The 17,489-nt window shown below is 41.5% G+C and overlaps 1 protein-coding gene across 1 annotated transcript in view; it reads left to right on the forward strand.

Moving 5' to 3' along the window:
• MARCHF3 (membrane associated ring-CH-type finger 3) overlaps positions 1 to 13,449 on the forward strand; it is a 166,794-nt gene extending 153,345 nt beyond the window's left edge. The window contains exon 5 of the mRNA XM_033928983.1: positions 12,982 to 13,449. Within this exon, the coding sequence (XP_033784874.1) occupies positions 12,982 to 13,140 (159 nt within the window). The 3' untranslated portion in view covers positions 13,141 to 13,449. The remainder of the gene's footprint in view (positions 1 to 12,981) is intronic.
• The last annotated feature ends 4,040 nt before the right edge of the window (positions 13,450 to 17,489 follow it).

Consider the following 17,489-nt stretch of genomic DNA (forward strand, 5'->3'; position numbering starts at 1 on the left):
AGAGAGAAAAAGACAGAAAGAGACCGAAAGAAAGACAGACACGCACACACACACAGACAGCGGCCAACGAGAGAGAGAGACAGAAAGACAGCGGTCAATGAGAGAGAGAGAGAGAGAGAGAAAGAGACAGAAAGACACACAGACAGCGGCCAAGGAGAGAGAGTGAGAAAGAGACACATAGACAGACAGCAGCCAAGGAGAGAGAGACAGAAAGACAGACTGCGGCAAACGAGAGAGAGAGAAAAAGACACACAAACAGCGGCCAAGGAGAGAAAGAGACAGAAAGAAAGACAGACACACACACACACAGACAGCGGCCAACGAGAGAGAGACAGAAAGACAGACAGATAGCAGCCAACGAGAGAGATAGAAAGAGACAGAAAGACACAGACAGCAGCCAAGGAGAGAGAGAGACACAAAAAGACAGACAGTGGCCAAGGAGAGAGAGAGAGAGAGAAAGAGACACACAGACAGACAGCAGCCAAGGAGAGAGAGACAGAAAGACAGACAGACAGCGGCCAAGGAGAGAGAGAAACAGAAAGACAGACAGACAGTGGCTAAAGAGAGAAACAGAAAGAAAGACAGACAGCTGCCAAGGAGAGACAGACCAACACATCTATTCTAGCACCCGTTAATGTATTGGGCTTAAAGACTAGTTTTAATAATAATCTACTGCTAAAGCAATTAATCCAGAAGTTCTTGTCCAATATTTTTAATGCATTTTAAAATTAATTTAAGTTGCTGCCATCTACTGTCAGGCACAGATATTAACATGTGCATCTCCAAAAGTATATTTAAAATGACAAAACAAGCTCATCTCTGACCTATCAATCCAACTCTGATGCAGAATGGAAAGAAGAAAGAAGAGAGATATTTGGGGGGAGTTTATGTCTTTTTAAAAGTACTCAAATCTAAAGAAAGAAGGGAGAAAATTAAAACTTCTCTCATCCCAAACTTATCAACTTTTGGAATCCTCACATGATATTTTTTTAAATGTACAATATTTTAAAAATGTGATTTCCAGTTAAAAAAAAAAAATTCCAATTAATTAGTCAAAAAGAGTTAATAAAATCACACCAATAAGTTAATCAAGAATAATTAATAAGAGTGAATTAATTAATAAGAATAATTAATAAAGAGTGAATTAATTAATAAGAGTTGGGCAGTGGGCCACAGTAGCACTGCGGTTCTGTGAGGCAGAAGAGGAGAGGAGGCAGACGGTGTGCCATGGCAACAAGCAGGCTCTGATGACATCTGGGCCTTCACACTGTTTCGGGCTCAAATGGGTGGTTTCCCACCCCATTTACATCAGACGAGGGAGGAAGGAACTCTTGAGCTAGCTGTGAGTTGCAGACTCAATGACTCCCGCCAAAGGCCCTGAGGGCATGTCCTTTTTGCCTAATGCAATTTGAATGGTTGAGCAGGCAAGTGTCTACTGCCCGCTCAGACAATCAAATTCAGAATGGTGCTGTCAGGGCCTTCAGTGGAGATCAGGGCAGGATTAACCAAAAGGCCAAATAGGCACGTGCCTAGGGCCCGAAATGGTCAGTGGGGCCCGATGAAGGAGGGCATCATCATTGTTTTTTCCAAACGGTGATGGACCCCTCCAGCATCGATCGGCAACGTGGGCCCCCCCATTCGGCAATGCGGGCTCCACCCCGATCGACAACGCGGCCCCCCCCCCATCGACGGAAACTAAGACAAGCAAGCAACGCAGGTAAGAAAGGCAACAGGAACTGTAATTGTGCAAGCGGTGCTGCTTGCCCAAAGCTTCCCTCTGACGCAGCTTCCTGTTTCCGCCTGGGTGCATGGTGGGGCGGGGCGGGGCAGGGGAGCCCAGTGTACTTGTATGCCTAGGGGCCCTCGACGAATTAATCCTGCCCTGGTGGAGGTTCAGTGAATCCTCAGCCCTACTGCCATTCGTTTTAGCTTGATGCAATTTGATTGGTTGAGCAGGCAGCCTGCTTAACCAAGCAAACTGCATCAAGCAGAAAAAGTAAACAGAAAACCCTTGCTGAATCCCTTTACAGTCCCAGCCTGCAGCCCAGCCAGAGGAAAAGAGGAAGATCTGCTGGGAGCCCCCATCTGGAGGTGAGGTGGAGAAGCCACTGACAGCCCACAGTAAGGACCTTCACTAAATCCTTTGAAGGCCAGGACTGCACACCACTACTAACATTACATTACATTACATTAGGGATTTCTATTCTGCCATTGCCTTGCGGTTCAAGACAGATTACGAAAGAGTTAAAGAGGGTGTTTTACAAAAAGATTTATGGTCCTTTTTGTGGGAAAAAAAGAGTTGAGCAGGTTGATTTGGTGGTTCGAGGGGTTAGAGGGATGAAAGAAGGAAGCTTGAGAAGTTAGGACTTTTTCAGGGATTTTTTGAAAAGTATAGTCTAACAACCTTATTAATGGGGTATGAATTGTAAAAAGCCACTTTTCTCTCCATACTGTTTGCCCTACATGCCTTTAGTGGCTCAGTTGTTAGAGAGAGAGGGAATTGTTTCTGATGATAATAACATTAAGACTGGATTAAAATTAAAAAAAACAAAGAAATTCAAGAACTGGAAAGCATCCGTGTAGGGGTAAATGTCCCTGCCACAATACCAGTAGAACCATATTACAAGCATACCTCCATCCTGAGACATTTCCGCACTGAGCCACTATCCTCCCATCCCCAAGATGACCCCCCCCCCCACCAGATGAGCCGTGCCATTGCCTTCTATGCACCCCCTCCAGCCAGCATCACACTTATTCATTGCTGAAGAAAGCTGCTGCTGCTGACACTGTATGCGGGACCTTTGAGCATCTGTGCATGCTCAAGGCCTGCTGGCTCCTGTTCCCTCTAAGATTCTCAGAGAAGGTGGGAGCTGGCAGGCAGCAGCTTTCTTTAGTACTGAACATGTAAATGCAATGCCAGCTGGGGGGCAGAGTATGTATGGAGGACAGTGGCGCCAGTGTTCATTGGGGAGCAGTAGCAGCAGGAAGCTTTTTCAGGAGGTTCAGGTATAAAGGTACCAAGATGTCATGAGAGAGTATGCAAGTATGGGATAATATTATGTCTGACCCTGGTAATGCAATAGGCCATGCCAAATTAAAACCAAATTAGAACTAAATTAGCCAAATTAGCAAGTGTCAGAGAAGATACTGGAAATACATGTATAACTGCCTTAAAAGTTAGAAGGAACTTTGTATGATATGCGTTGTAAAGAAATGTACATGTATTTCACTTTACAGCAAAGGAAAATCATAACAATACATAACAAAATTTGTACAATAATTAAGATAATGATAGGGTGAATTAAAACATTAAATACGTGGTTTGCAGTGGACGTATACTCAAAGAAAAGTTCCCAAACTGAGACATGAGCGTCTCGTAGCAAATTTTTCTACAGTTTGTGCAAGGTGTCCATTTTCAAAAGTGATAAATGTCTCGTTCCCCATACCAAGAGGTAGTGGATGCACAGCATATGAAATAAAGTCTGGAATGTCCATAGAATCATTAGTAACCAGAGGTGTGGAGTAGGTTGTCCCAGGAGGACAGAGGTGAATGACTACACCAGGTATTATTCAGTAAATAGGTTGAACTGTACAGCAAAGCATACATAGGAAGGTGGCTATCATGAATCCGTAGATCCAACAAACAGGAAACATTGTGTACAGCATGTGTGAGAAGGTAGAGAAGTCTTTGCAGTCAGGGTGCAGGAAGCTGAATTAGTCCAGCAGTCTCTTTAAACTGGTGAGATGCACACTTGGGATGAAATGATGTTTGCACAGGATCTGTCAGTCACTGGAAACTAGTGGTGTTCACCCTTGAGATGAAATGATGTCTGTGCATACAGGGAGGGATAAACCGGCTTGAAAAGTCCAGATATCATTCAGCAGCTGTACTCCAGTGTGATCCAAAGAAGAGATAGAAAACGAGAGAGAAACCATATTGCCTGTACTGAATGTGGCAACATGTAACAATATTAATGCATTTACTTGGTATAGTTATGGTGAAAGAGAGACAATATTCAGGTATTTAAGGTTCTTAAACAGACATTCCAAAAAGATATGTTTTTGTGTGCTGCATATAACTATTATTGCATTACCCTAAGTGGGCTGGATATTATTTTGTTGTTCGTGTCTATATAGTGTTGGAAAGGACGCCTCAGCCCCACCACTCCACCGCAAAGATTGTTTAGATCGCGGGAAGCATTGTGTGGTGCTTCATCATTGGCTGTCTTTTCTGAGTTCAAGCAACTTAAGTGTTATTACTTTATTTTTGCATTTTTTAACTTCGTTGTTATAATTTTGATCTGGTCATCTCTTGAATACAACCCTATTACATTATACTTAATGATAGTGATCAGACTTTAGGATAGTACTTATCTCAGCCAAACCTGGGGAGCCAGACCCGACATGTTTCGCACATAAACTGTGCTTTCTCAAGGGTCTCCCTAAAAAATATGGAAACGGAACCGTAAACATACAGTTGTGTACAGCCCCATCCTATCAAGAGTTATAACATTAAAACCAGTGTAATAGAGTACGACTCACCGAGGTCGCCGCCGTCATCCGACTCCAAAAGTTTAAATGAGCAAAAGATGGCGACGGCGTCCTCGGAACTTGATTTAAATACTTCCTTCTCACCTTCAAGTACATGCCCCCCTGCAGCTTATTGGCCGAGCTCGTAGTGAGCTCACATCACAGAACTCCATTCAATCATGTTGTTTAACCCGCGGAGTTCAACTGTATCGACCTTAAAAATGTATCTCTGCTCCTCTTCATTGAGCTGTCTCAGATCCCCCTCCCCCTCAATATCGTTAAGCTTGTAAATAATGCGCCATCTCAGTTTGAATCGTAAGATCAAGTTACGTCTTAACGAACACAAGTCCCGCATTATAAATAGGGTAGCCCAGGCTCCCTTAGTAGACCACTGGGCTAAACATCAGCATTCTGTAGATGAACTGAGATGGCGCATTATTTACAAGATTAACGATATTGAGGGGGAGGGGGATCTGAGACAGCTCAATGAAGAGGAGCAGAGATACATTTTTAAGGTTGATACAGTTGAACCACGCGGGTTAAACAACATGATTGAATGGAGTTCTGTGATGTGAGCTCACTACGAGCTCGGCCAATAAGCTGCAGGGGGGCATGTACTTGAAGGTGAGAAGGAAGTATTTAAATCAAGTTCCGAGGACGCCGTCGCCATCTTTTGCTCATTTAAACTTTTGGAGTCGGATGATGGCGGCGACCTCGGTGAGTCGTACTCTATTACACTGGTTTTAATGTTATAACTCTTGATAGGATGGGGGCTGTACATAACTGTATGTTTACGGTTCTGTTTCCATATTTTTTAGGGAGACCCTTGAGAAAGCACAGTTTATGTGCGAAACATGTCGGGTCTGGCTCCCCAGGTTTGGCTGAGATAAGTACTATCCTAAAGTCTGATCACTATCATTAAGTATAATGTAATAGGGTTGTATTCAAGAGATGACCAGATCAAAATTATAACAACGAAATTAAAAAATGCAAAAATAAAGTAATAACACTTAAGTTGCTTGAACTCAGAAAAGACAGCCAATGATGAAGCACCACACAATGCTTCCCGCGATCTAAACAATCTTTGCGGTGGAGTGGTGGGGCTGAGGCGTCCTTTCCAACACTATATAGACACGAACAACAAAATAATATCCAGCCCACTTAGGGTAATGCAGTTTTATTGACGTTTATAAGGCTGGACTAATATTATAAGATAAGTGGCCACTATAGTAGTTGCATATAACTATTATGGCACTTCAGAGAGACCATAATTCTGTACTGAATGTATATATAAAAAAAATTATGTCAGAAATGTGTACTGAATCTAGTGAGAAGCATAGAATAAACACGATATAAAGTGAAACCTTTACTTGAAAATATAACCCCTAACTAAGCTACATTTAGGATATGAAACAATAGGTAAAAAGAACATTGCGCAATTGGGCTAGTTAAAAAAAAAATGGGGAAAAGAGCTCTAGAAATGGCCAATGTTATGTATCCTGGGGTACCCCTCAAACTAAAACAAATAGACAAAAGACAGACCACATGGCACAGACAAAACATAAAACACAAATTTTTAGGCGTGAAACTATTCTTCCATCTGTCAAGTGTTCAGGGCTGAATTTAACTCTGCAAATAAACACATTGTTATAGAAAAACACAGCAAAGATGAACACCTGAGTAGTACAAATAATGCATATCATAACCATCTCATATTCAGAAAAGGCACAAAGCTAATATCTTCTTTGGAACGTCTCTATCTCTGCAGTGATAAAGAGGATCCTTGGAAAACACTAGAAATATCTTTGTGCCAAAACTGGTCTGGAATGGCTATGTATATATCCAAAATGCTGCTAAGAAAAAGAAAAAATATTTCAAATTAGCAGCATCCTCAAGGTCACTTAGAGCAAACTTTGTCCATGTTCCATTCAAACCGATCTGGACCACATGTCTGCCACCTGGGTCCCACTGCCCTCGGAGGAGTGGGCACTGCGGTGCAGAAGTCAGGTGCAGGCTAGATTTGTCTTCTTTTGTCTGCACTGTCGTGTCCTGGCATTCAGAGGCAAGGGGCAAATTCCGAAAATCATTAGTCATGTCTAGGACAGAGAAAAATGCACATTTAGGGTTAAATTTCACAGTAATGTCAGAATAAGAGGTAGCCACTGGTACTGCAGACTTTGAAATCTTAGTTAGGGCCCGAGAGTGTATAGTGAGCCTAACAGAGCCCTCTGATTTAGCAAATGACCAAGCTGGAGAGCCACAAGCTAAAGAGATAGGTCCACTCAGACCCCTCTCCTCCATCTTAGGCACCAGTTCTGTTGTTGGAGGAAGTACTGGATGCTGTGTTTGTGGTTAAGGATCTTTGCCCTCAAACAAAATTTCTGTGTACCTTTTCCAACAATCTTGTGCCCAGACTGAAACATCTGCAGCCTCTGAGTGAGTTATACTACAATCATGCTGCTGCACTGGCAGGCAACACTGGGTGGCTAACTGCACAGGAATTTCTGTACCCAGTACAAGACCAGCCACTTCAACTATTTCTTTGCCTGTATTCTCACTCATGCTGGCAGTAGTTTCTATAATGTCTTTCCTTTGTTCCTTTTGTGGGTTAGACACACACTTTGAAGCTGTGTCATTTAGACCCTGAATCTCACAAATTTCCATATTTTTCTGATCTCCAGTAGGAGGCGCTCTATCTGTAAAACTGATTCTAGCCCCTGTATCAATCAAAGTTAATTTATCCTGACCCTCTATGGTAGTATTAACATTGGGGCAGCTGCAAGTGTCCAATATCAAAAGTGCCACATACCTCAAACTGAATTCTGAGTCTGACTTCTTTCCCTTATCCTGCGTCTCCAAAAGTGAGTCCACAGGTAAGTGAAAGGAGTTCGGCTGGGCTATGAAGGCCTAAGTCACCTTGGCATTTGGACAGAGAGTCAGGACATCCCTATGGACTAGCACTGTTGTTCCTAGCTGTCAAATCACTTTTTACTCTGTCCAATTCTATCTGCATTGTGTGACGATCCTGTTCCCATTTGATTTTCTCTTTTTCTAATCTTTCCTTTTGGTCTTTGAGTTCATAGAAGGGAATGTAAGTGGAGGAATTTCTGTAACTACCTCTGACATGACCTCTATTTCCTGTGTGTGGTGTTTTCTTGTATTGGGGTGCTCCCTCAGCACGCCACCTTCTAGCTTCTGATACTGAAATAATTTGAGCTGGCAGTAAAGTGTCAAAAGGCGTAGTTTTAGGGTCCTCCGAGAACAACAGAAGGTTTTTAGTAATCTCGGGAGATAATAATTCTAATAGGAATTCTTTATGTTCTCTCTGACCATAATCTGAGGAAATGGGCCAATGTTCATGTTCGTTAAGTACCGCGTTGATTACCCACACTCTATATGCAAACTGCTCTGGTGTATCGGTTGACAGGGGTGAAAGGGTTTTAAGTACTTGCAAAGAGGTGAAGCGAAATAGTTGTTCGTTGCCCATCTTTACAAATTGGTATGGATGAACAAGAGATCCAAATTTATAATAATGTGGACCCAGGGCTAGGTGCATAAGCTTATCAAAATCTGCATTGTTCCTTTTGTATTTCCCTAGACCCCAGTGAATCAGTATGTCAGTAGCCCATTTGCACCATTCATTTATGTTAAAAGGCATAGGGCCCACTTTCTCCACTATTCTTTCAATGTCACTATCTTTCATATGTCCCTGCAGTACTACTGTTACTGGAGCTGTGTCACTTATAGGGGTACTTTTGGAATTGCTCTAGCCTGGTAATGAATTTTCCTCACCTTCATTTGTTGGTTCTTCTTCCTGTTCTACATCTGTATCTAGTTTACCTTTTCGCTGGCCTGCTATAAAAATAGTGTTCTTTTTCTCTATAAACTGACTACATGGATTATATGGTAAGGGTGGAAATGGTGCAGACGGCAGAATCTGTGAGGAGACAGCATTAACCTGTCTCTGTGAGGCACATTTTGACTTTAAATACTTTAATTCTGCCTTGGTCTCTTCTAATTGTTCATTTACAGTTAAAAAGGAATTTGTAGCTTGAACAATTTGGGTTCTTAGCATGGCTATATTAATTTGTGCCTCATCTAAGTCTTTGGACAGCTGATGGCACTGAGTGTTCAAGTCAGTGTTTTCTTGTCTTAGGCTAATAACTCCCCTTAATATTCCTTGAATGAAAAGACATTTTTGTTTATTTGTTTTCTTTCTAAACTCCTGAGAATGAGAAACCATTTGTTTCTGAATATCGTGCCATGTGTATTCTGGAAAATTACCCTCATATGGACCCCCTTTTTTGTCAAAATATTGGAACAAACTACCGGTGCAGGTGATCAAGGCCACTAGTGTGCTCGACTTTAAGAATAAATGGGACATCCAGTGGGATCTCTACGTGGGTCGAGCAGCACTCTGACTTAATGGGGTGGGACAGTAGAGTGGGCAGACTTGATGGGCTATAGCCCTTTTCTGCCGTAATCTTTCTATGTTTCTATGTTTCTAATATCTGTGAGTTCTTGAAAATCAAAAGGGTTCATATTTGAGGCTGCAGAAGTCTGCCTTGGTTTGTGGGCCTTGCTCATATATTTATATGGCCTTCTAAATGTCCCTGTCTGTGTGTAGCCTTTGAGATTGAAATGCTCCCACTGATGAAGGAGGGAGACTTTAGTTAATAGGTAGAAAATCGAGGTAAAGCGTGTTAGGCAAGAGTCATTGGCATAAATAATACACTTATGCCCACACTTGCACACACTTTAAATGGCAGGCAGAAGTTTAGCAGGAAAAAATATAAGAAGTCTGTTAGAAGAGGACAGATGCCAGCTGCCAGTTCCAGTCCAGTGTGCACTGGGTCTTTCACCAGGGCAGAGACTGACAAGAAATAGAATTAAAAGCACAAGGTAAAAAAGTAAAAGTTATTAGTACAGATGTGGCATGTCTTAATTGAGTGACTGTTTTAATTTTGGACCATGCTTTTCTTCAGAGCTGCTCAAATATTCTTACATGCAACACCCTAGCAAGCTTATAATAGCAAATCATAAAATGCAAACTGGCACAGGTAACACTACAAAGCCTTTTGATAGTAAAATCTCACCAAATATAAAACCCAAAATATTACTGGAACTTTTCACAAATGTGTCATCCAGTCTAAAACAATTTAAGGGTTCCAGAAGGTCTTTTGATTTCTATCTCACTCTGTCTATCAATCAAAAATACAAAGTCTATTGATAAGTAAAATCTCACCAAGTATAAAACCCCACAATATTACTGGAACTTTTCACCAGTGTGTCATCCAGTCTAACGTACTATCAATCTAAGGGTTTTCCAAGGTCTTTTGATTTCTATCTCACTCTGTCTATACATAATCCTATTGCACAGTGCATACAAGGAAAAAAAAAATTGAATTCTACTTACCCAAATGAAATCAGGAAAGACCGAGACAAGCCCCCAAAATGTAAGGATTGTTAGTGGCCCCCACAATATATGGTTGTAGGGGTTACTTGAGCGGCGCCCTTACACACGCCAGGTCCCAGGTTCAGTTCCCTCACTGAAGATTCACCAGGAAGTAGAATCAAAAAGGCACAGCCAGAGGTGATTGCATAAAGATTATATTATAGAAATAGGCTTACAGAAAAGCAATATTTATAAGCATTACAATTAAGCATTACAATTAATGAGAGAGCAATGCAGTTTCCCTGCCTTACAGAGTTCAGAGGAAAAAAGAGACATAGAAGCCTGAAGTTTCAGGGAAAGGCAGAGAGAGAGAAAAGGGGGATGGGGTGATGGTCCAAGCTTCGTGTTCCATAGATAAAGAGAAGGATAGACAGAGAGAGAGCTCAAGAGAAACAAGAGAGGACCAGAGTGCCAAGAGCCAAGAGAGGGGGGTGATGCTGCGAGGGGGCTTTTATAGTTTGTAAACTTATTTTAAAAACCAGAATCTATTGAGCTTCAATAGAAGTTAAATCTCCCCCCTCCTTCGTAGACAGGAGAAAAATAGGCTGTACTCATATATGTATTTCCAGTCTGTCTCTGACAATAGTTTCTGATTAACTTTAGTTATTTGTGCACCTGGACCCATTGTCCTAAGCACCCTCTTAATCAGACATTAACACATTAACACCTTTTAGCTAATCGTGATTCAATCAGGGCTACTTAAAACCATCTTTTTGGGTTATATGAAACAGTCTACCTACACTCAGGGTCCATCTGCATTCACATGCCAAAGTCAGATTGATATAATTTCCCATAGGCCTTTGCTGACATTAGCTATGCCAACTGAAAATGCTGATTGCTAGCGATAGCTATGCTGACACAAGGCAGGTTGTGATTACCCGTGGGAAAATAACTTATTGTCAAGGGAGAATTTATATTCCACTTGGCCAATAGTTTAAGGCAGATTACAAAGTAAAATACCCTAAATTTATAAAATACAACAGTTGTACAGTCCACCTTAAGGTCCCCCCCCCCCAAAACCAGATTTAAAATTATTTATATTCCACCTTTCTCAAAGTTTCAAGGCGGATTACTAACCCCTTGTTTTACTAAGAAGCGCTATGCGTTTTAGCGTATGCTAACTGCTAACACGTCCATAGACTAACATGCATGCGTTAGTGTTTAGTGCGTGGTTAGCAAGCGCAAATAAGCATAGCGCACCTTAGTAAAAGGAGCCCTAAGTGACATAAGAAAGAGATAAGAGCATAGAAATAAAACCAAATAACAATGTGGTCAAGTGTCAAAAGAAAAAGATGCCTTGAAGCAAGATTTGTGATGTTAAAGGTATACTGCATAGGATCAATGCTCTGTGGAGTGATCAATACTGTATTAGGATATAAGGTTGAGGTTGCAATACAGTTTTTCTAGCATAGAGGTTCTTAACTTGGGATTAGAGAATGACACGGTGACAAAATTCATCACTGTTCCCGTCCCCACGGATAACCGCGGGAAATAATCCCATGTCATTTTCTAGTGTCTATTTCAACCTCGGTCCTTCTACACCAGCATTCTTCAAAGCAAAGCTTGCGGGTCAGTGGTTTTGGCCATTCATACTCTGATTCTTCCCTTTTCTCTTTAAAGAATGACATGAAGATGGTTTCTCGCGGTTATCTGCGGGGACGGGAACGGTGATGAATTTTGTCACATGTCATTCTCTACTTGGGATCCACAGCCCTCCCATAGATTTCAGGGAGTGAACTTGGATGAGAAAGTAATTACAACTTTATTTTACTAATCTCTAACATAAATTTAGCTTTTCATTCAATAATGAATGCAGGCAACAAAGCAATTTATGGCCTCCATAAATGTTAGACTGCAAAAATGTTTAACTTCAAAATCTCACTGTCTAAAATTATTACACCTAAACAAGTACATTTGTCTCCAAAACAGGTCAACACACATTTGTTGTTTTTTAAATGTGAATTGTATTTGGGTATAATTGGCCTGATATGCAATACAATCTATTTTGTTTTATGCATCTAAATAAAATTTTCTGAAAAGGGAGGCTGTAGGTTTCACTAGACTCTCAAAGGGGTCCATGGCATAAATAAGATTAAGAACCCCCAAACTAGTATCTTCTCCCTAAGGAAGACCACCACCTAACTTAAGGGCCAAAGTGCACTAAGATTACAGTGGGAGCTCAGGGCAGCCTTTATTTTTTTTGTTGAGGCTTTGCAAAGGGCAGGAGCGAAAAAGATCGCTTCACCGCTAGACCACCAGGCCTTAAAAAGTAAGTTGTTGAGGGTTCTGGGAGGTGGAAGGGAACCAGGAGTTGGTCAGAGTTGACCCTAAGTAGGTTGTGGAGGGGTCCAGGAGGCAGAAGGAAAGTGGAAGTGAGTCAGAGTTGGCCCTAAGTAAGTTGTAGAGTTTTTAAAAAGTAAGTATGGGAGGGGGAATAAACGTGAATCATCGAAGTCGCGAGTGCCGAACACGTGAATATTGAGGGGGGAAGTGTATTAAGATGATTACAGGAAAAATCTGGTTCAGTCACGCAACACCTCTTTTAATTCAAAACCACTGGCTTTCGTTCAATATAAGATTATTTTAAGTTTTTAAAATTATACAATCTGGGACACCTGTTACTTTGTTCAATTTGCTAAAGCCTTATAATCCAGCACGTCCCTTGGTGGAGCTTCTATCCAATATGGAGTTCTTTTTCATACTTTTTTTGTTAGTTTTTATTATTATTATTATTGTAAACCACTTTTGTTTACTGTATCGTAAGATAGCAATACAAGATTTGGAAACAGCCTGCTTCAGTTCTGCAGAATAGTCCTCCAGTAACCCACATGTCACTTCAGGAAAAGAAACCTTGGTAGAGCAGTAATCTTCACTGAATTAACAAAGAGTATGGTTGACCCCCCTTTTGTTCTCTGAATTACTTCATTGTAGAAGGCAAACAGACAAAAGGTTCCTGAGATATTATATGTAACCATTGTGCTTGTTCTCTCCTGCAGGTGTCATGTAGGTACCACTGTAGATTATACAATGAATGGCGTCGGACTAATCAGAAAGTAATACTTCTCAGCCCAAAGCCTGTGAGTCTGCCTTCCACACAGCAAGCTTTGCTGGGCCTGCATTCATTAAAAAGGAACTCCAAGGAGACAATTGTGTGACGTCTTGGAGCAGGGAGGGTCTGCTGCTTCCTGGGCTCATGCACTAAATGGCATATGCTTCCTGCTGCCCACAGCCAAAGATACTCTATCCCCCACCCATCCCTTCTGATCTAGAAACTGTTTCTTACAGGACTGGCGCTTCAGCCCCAAGTCGTGGGTGATGCAGCAGGATGTTACTTGCTAACCTTGCAGATACTTTCCATTCAGCTTGAGACTTTCTGAAGCCTTATGGACACCTGGCACTTATGGCAGTCAGCCATTCAACTTTCCTTTCTACTGTTAAAATATTAAAAGTATGTTAATTCACAAGACAAGAGCTTTGTTTTCTCCTGGTTTCTGGGAGGTACAAACATGGGTAGCAGCGGCACGGATCAGAGCTCCTGAAAAGGTGGTATCAGCTGCAGCTGTGCTTTGGGAGTCCCCAGGTTGTCATTAGCTCCCTGGAGTCTTAAACTTTTGAATCAAACTCGACAGTACCCAAAAGTACAGAAAACTGAGCAGCCGTGCAAATTTTTTAAAGGCTGCAAAGGAGAATACTTGCTAGTGCCTAGAAATATATTTAATATGATGTAATTAGAGACTCTAAATTGAACAGGGGAGATGCCCAGTCACACCTGCCCCTGGTGCCATCTTAAAAGTAATGGCACTTGGCTCTTTGCTGTGCATACTAGAATGTACCAAGTAAGAGGAAAATGCTCTTATATGGCAGACTTTCCCCACAGTAGGGCAGAGTGATGCCATTTAGAAGATAAGGCCAGAGACAAGAACAAGTAGGCTTTTCTCCTGCCTCATACCTCTTAGAGCAGTGGTCTCAAACTCAAACCCTTTGCAGGGCCACATTTTGGATTTGTAGGTACTTGGAGGGCCTCAGAAAAAATAGTTAATGTCTTATTAAAGAAATGACAATTTTGCATGAGGTAAAACTCTTTATAGTTTATAAATCCTTTCCTTTTGGCTAAGTCTTAATAATAATATTGTAATTTATAGTCAAAGAGGCATATGATCAAAAAACTGTTTTATTTTACTTTTGTGATTATGATACATATACCAAGGGCCTCAAAATAGTACCTGGTGGGCCGCAAGTGGCCCCCGGGCCGCATGTTTGAGACCACTGTCTTAGAGGTATGAGATCTGGAGAGGGCCTGGGCAAGAGGGCCACAGTAGACACTAATGATTTTTTTAAGCAGGTCAGGTTGGGCAAGGGAGATTTAATGTTTAGGGTAGGAGGGAGGTGGGTCACTGGACTTGTGGGAATTGTGGGTTTTTGTAATCTAGGTGCAATGGTATAAGGTCAAGATGGATCACCAGGTTTCTGCATTGGGTCCAGTTTTACCCTTTTGGGGCAGGAGTTTGGGTTGGGGGCTGTCCCTTAGCACTGCTCTGTGCTACACTGCCCCAGACCTGTCATTAGATTTGTCATGCTGTAGGCATCAGCACACAGGTGTAAGGCTTCTCTCCGCACTGCTGTGGATTTATTCAGCACCTCTGTAATGTGTATTTTTAATATGCTGTGTACTGAAATCTACAATTCAAAGAACAGGAAAATAAGTTTCAATAGTGAGTAAAAATCCGATCAAAAAGAAGGGATGGAAAGATGCTTCCACTTGTGAGGTAGCATGAAACAGCAGCTTTTATTCATAGAGGAACATATAAACCAACTGAAATGGGGAGACCCAACGTGGTCAGTGTTAGGGCGATAAAACACCTTTCTCAGGGGTCACATTACACATTTGGACCAGTGATGAACTGTTAATGACAAAGTACATGCATCAATCATCTTCAAAACTGCATTAGTCTAAATCAGTGGTTCTCAATCCTGTCCTGGAGGACCCCCCAGGCCAGTCGAGTTTTCAGGCTAACCCTAATGAATATGCATGAGAGAGATCTGCATATAATGGAGGTGCCAGGCATGCAAATCTGCTCAATGCATATTCATTAGGGCTATCCTGAAAACCCGACTGGCCCGGGAGTCCTCCTGGACAGGGCTGAGAAACACTGGTTTAAATGATCTGAAATCTACCACCTTTTATTTATTTATTTCCCACCCTTCCAGAAAGCTCAGGGCTGATAACACTAGAACAAACAGTTTCTGAGAACAGGTTACCAGTAGAACAAACATAGATTCAGAGAGTGGGGTAATAGAAGAGCAGGGAGGTTATAAAAGCAGAGCGAGCTTAGGTACAATATTAAGGTTAACAATTTATCAAGGATACAGATTTCGTGGCAGTGTATCTAAGGATAAGGTGAGGTTTACACGTTAATATTTATAGAAGGGTACCAGTTGGGGCAAGGGTAAGTATAGTTAAGGGGGAGGGATTTGGGTAGCATGGGGATCAAAGCAGGCCATGGACTGTAAAGCATAATGGAGATATATTAACAGGGGAAGACAAGCAGTGGCGCATTCTTGTTCATGTAGCGGATCAAATTTCTGTTCATAAAAAGTTTGAGGGTTTCATTGGCACAGTTCCTTGCAAAATCTTTATTGACCAAGGCAGTTAGCAGAAGAGGAAGGCTGTCAAAGAGTCCAGGGATCTGAGTTAGTCCGAGGTCTTTCTGTATCAAGTGGCCCTTAACTAGTTAGACTACTCATTAATCTCATGCTTATTAGCTTTCTGCATCAACTCCACAGTTTATAAAAAGGTCTGTAGCTGCTCGTTTGTAGTGCATATCAGAGATGAAAAAGCCTGAAAAGAAAACCACTGAGAATACCTACCAGGATATAGCCATGCAATTAACTTTTACCCTCTTCTTCAGTAACAAATTGCTGACCTGCTGTTGGTGATCTGTCACTAAAATCAGCTGTAGTACCAGAAGATTGGAGGGTGGCCAATGTAACACCAATTTTTAAAAAGGGCTCCAGGGGAGATCTGGGAAATTACAGACTGGTAAGCCTCACTTCAGTGCCGGACAAAATAGTAGAAACAATTATAAAAAATAAAACTATAGAACACATAGACAAACATGATTTAATGAGATGAAGTCAGCATGGGCTCAGAAGAGGGAGATCTTGCCTTACAAATTTGCTTGACTTCTTTGAAGATGTGAATAAACATGTGGATAAAGGTGAGCCGGTTGACATAACATATCTACATTTTCAGAAAGCTTCAAAAGTTCCTCACAAGAGGCTCCTGAGAAAATTAAAGTGTCATGGGATAGGTGGCAAAGTTCAGTTATGGATTAGGAATTGGTTATTGGATAGAAAACAGAGGATAGGGTTAAATGGTAATTTTTCTCAATGGAGGAGAGTAAACAGTGGAGTGCCACAGGGATCTGCACTGGGACCGGTGCTATTTAACTTATTTATAAATAATCTGGAAATTGGAACGATGAGTGAGGTGATTAAATTTGCAGATGCCACTAAACTGTTCAAAGTTGTTAAAACGCATACGGATTGTGAAAAATTGCAGGCGGACCCTAGGAAATTGGAAGACTGGGCATTCAAATAGCAGATGAAATTTAATGTGGACAAATGCAAAGTGATGCACATTGGGAAGAATAACTTGAATCAGTTACCGGATGCTAGGTTCCAACTTGGGGGTTAGCCGCAAGAAAAGGTTCTGGGTATCATTGTAGACAATATGATGAAACTTTCCACCCAATGTGTGGCAGCAGCCAAAAAAGCAAGCAGGATGCTAGGAATTATTTAAAAAGGGATGGTTATCAAGACTAAGAATGTTATAATGCCCCTATATCGCTCCATGGTGCAACCTCATCTGGAGTATTACATTCAATTCTGGTCTCCATATCTCAAGAAAGATATAGTGGCACTAGAAAAGGTTCAAAGAGTGACCAAGATGATAAAGGGGATGGAACTCCTCTCGTATGAGGTAAGACTAAAATGGTTAGGGCTTTTCAGCTTGGAAAAGAGATGGCTGAGAGGAGATATGATTGAAGTCTACAAAATCCTGAGTGGAGTAGAACGTGTACAAATGGATCGATTATTCACTCTGTCAAAAATTACAAAGACTAGGGGACACTCCAAGTTACAGGGAAATACTTTTAAAACCAATAGGAGGAAATAATTTTCCCCTCAGAAAATTGTTAAGCTCTGGAATGCATTGCCAGAGGTTTTGGTAAGAACGGATAGCATAGCTGGTTTTAAGAAAGGTTTGTACAAGTTCCTAGAGGAAAGTCCAGTCTGTTATTGAGAAAGACAAATTTTTCCTGTCACTGCAGGATCTCTCTATCCCCGTCTCCACAAGCTTTGTACTTGTACCCTCTTTTGCACAAGCCTAGAACACTATAAAATCATAAGTGAAAGCTGGTTTTAAGAAAGGCTTGGACAATTTCCTGGAGAAAAAGTCCATAGTCTGTTATTGAGACAGACATTGGGGAAGCCACTGCTTGCC

Source organism: Geotrypetes seraphini, chromosome 1 (assembly GCF_902459505.1).
Source record: "Geotrypetes seraphini chromosome 1, aGeoSer1.1, whole genome shotgun sequence".
Lineage (NCBI taxonomy): Eukaryota > Metazoa > Chordata > Amphibia > Gymnophiona > Dermophiidae > Geotrypetes > Geotrypetes seraphini.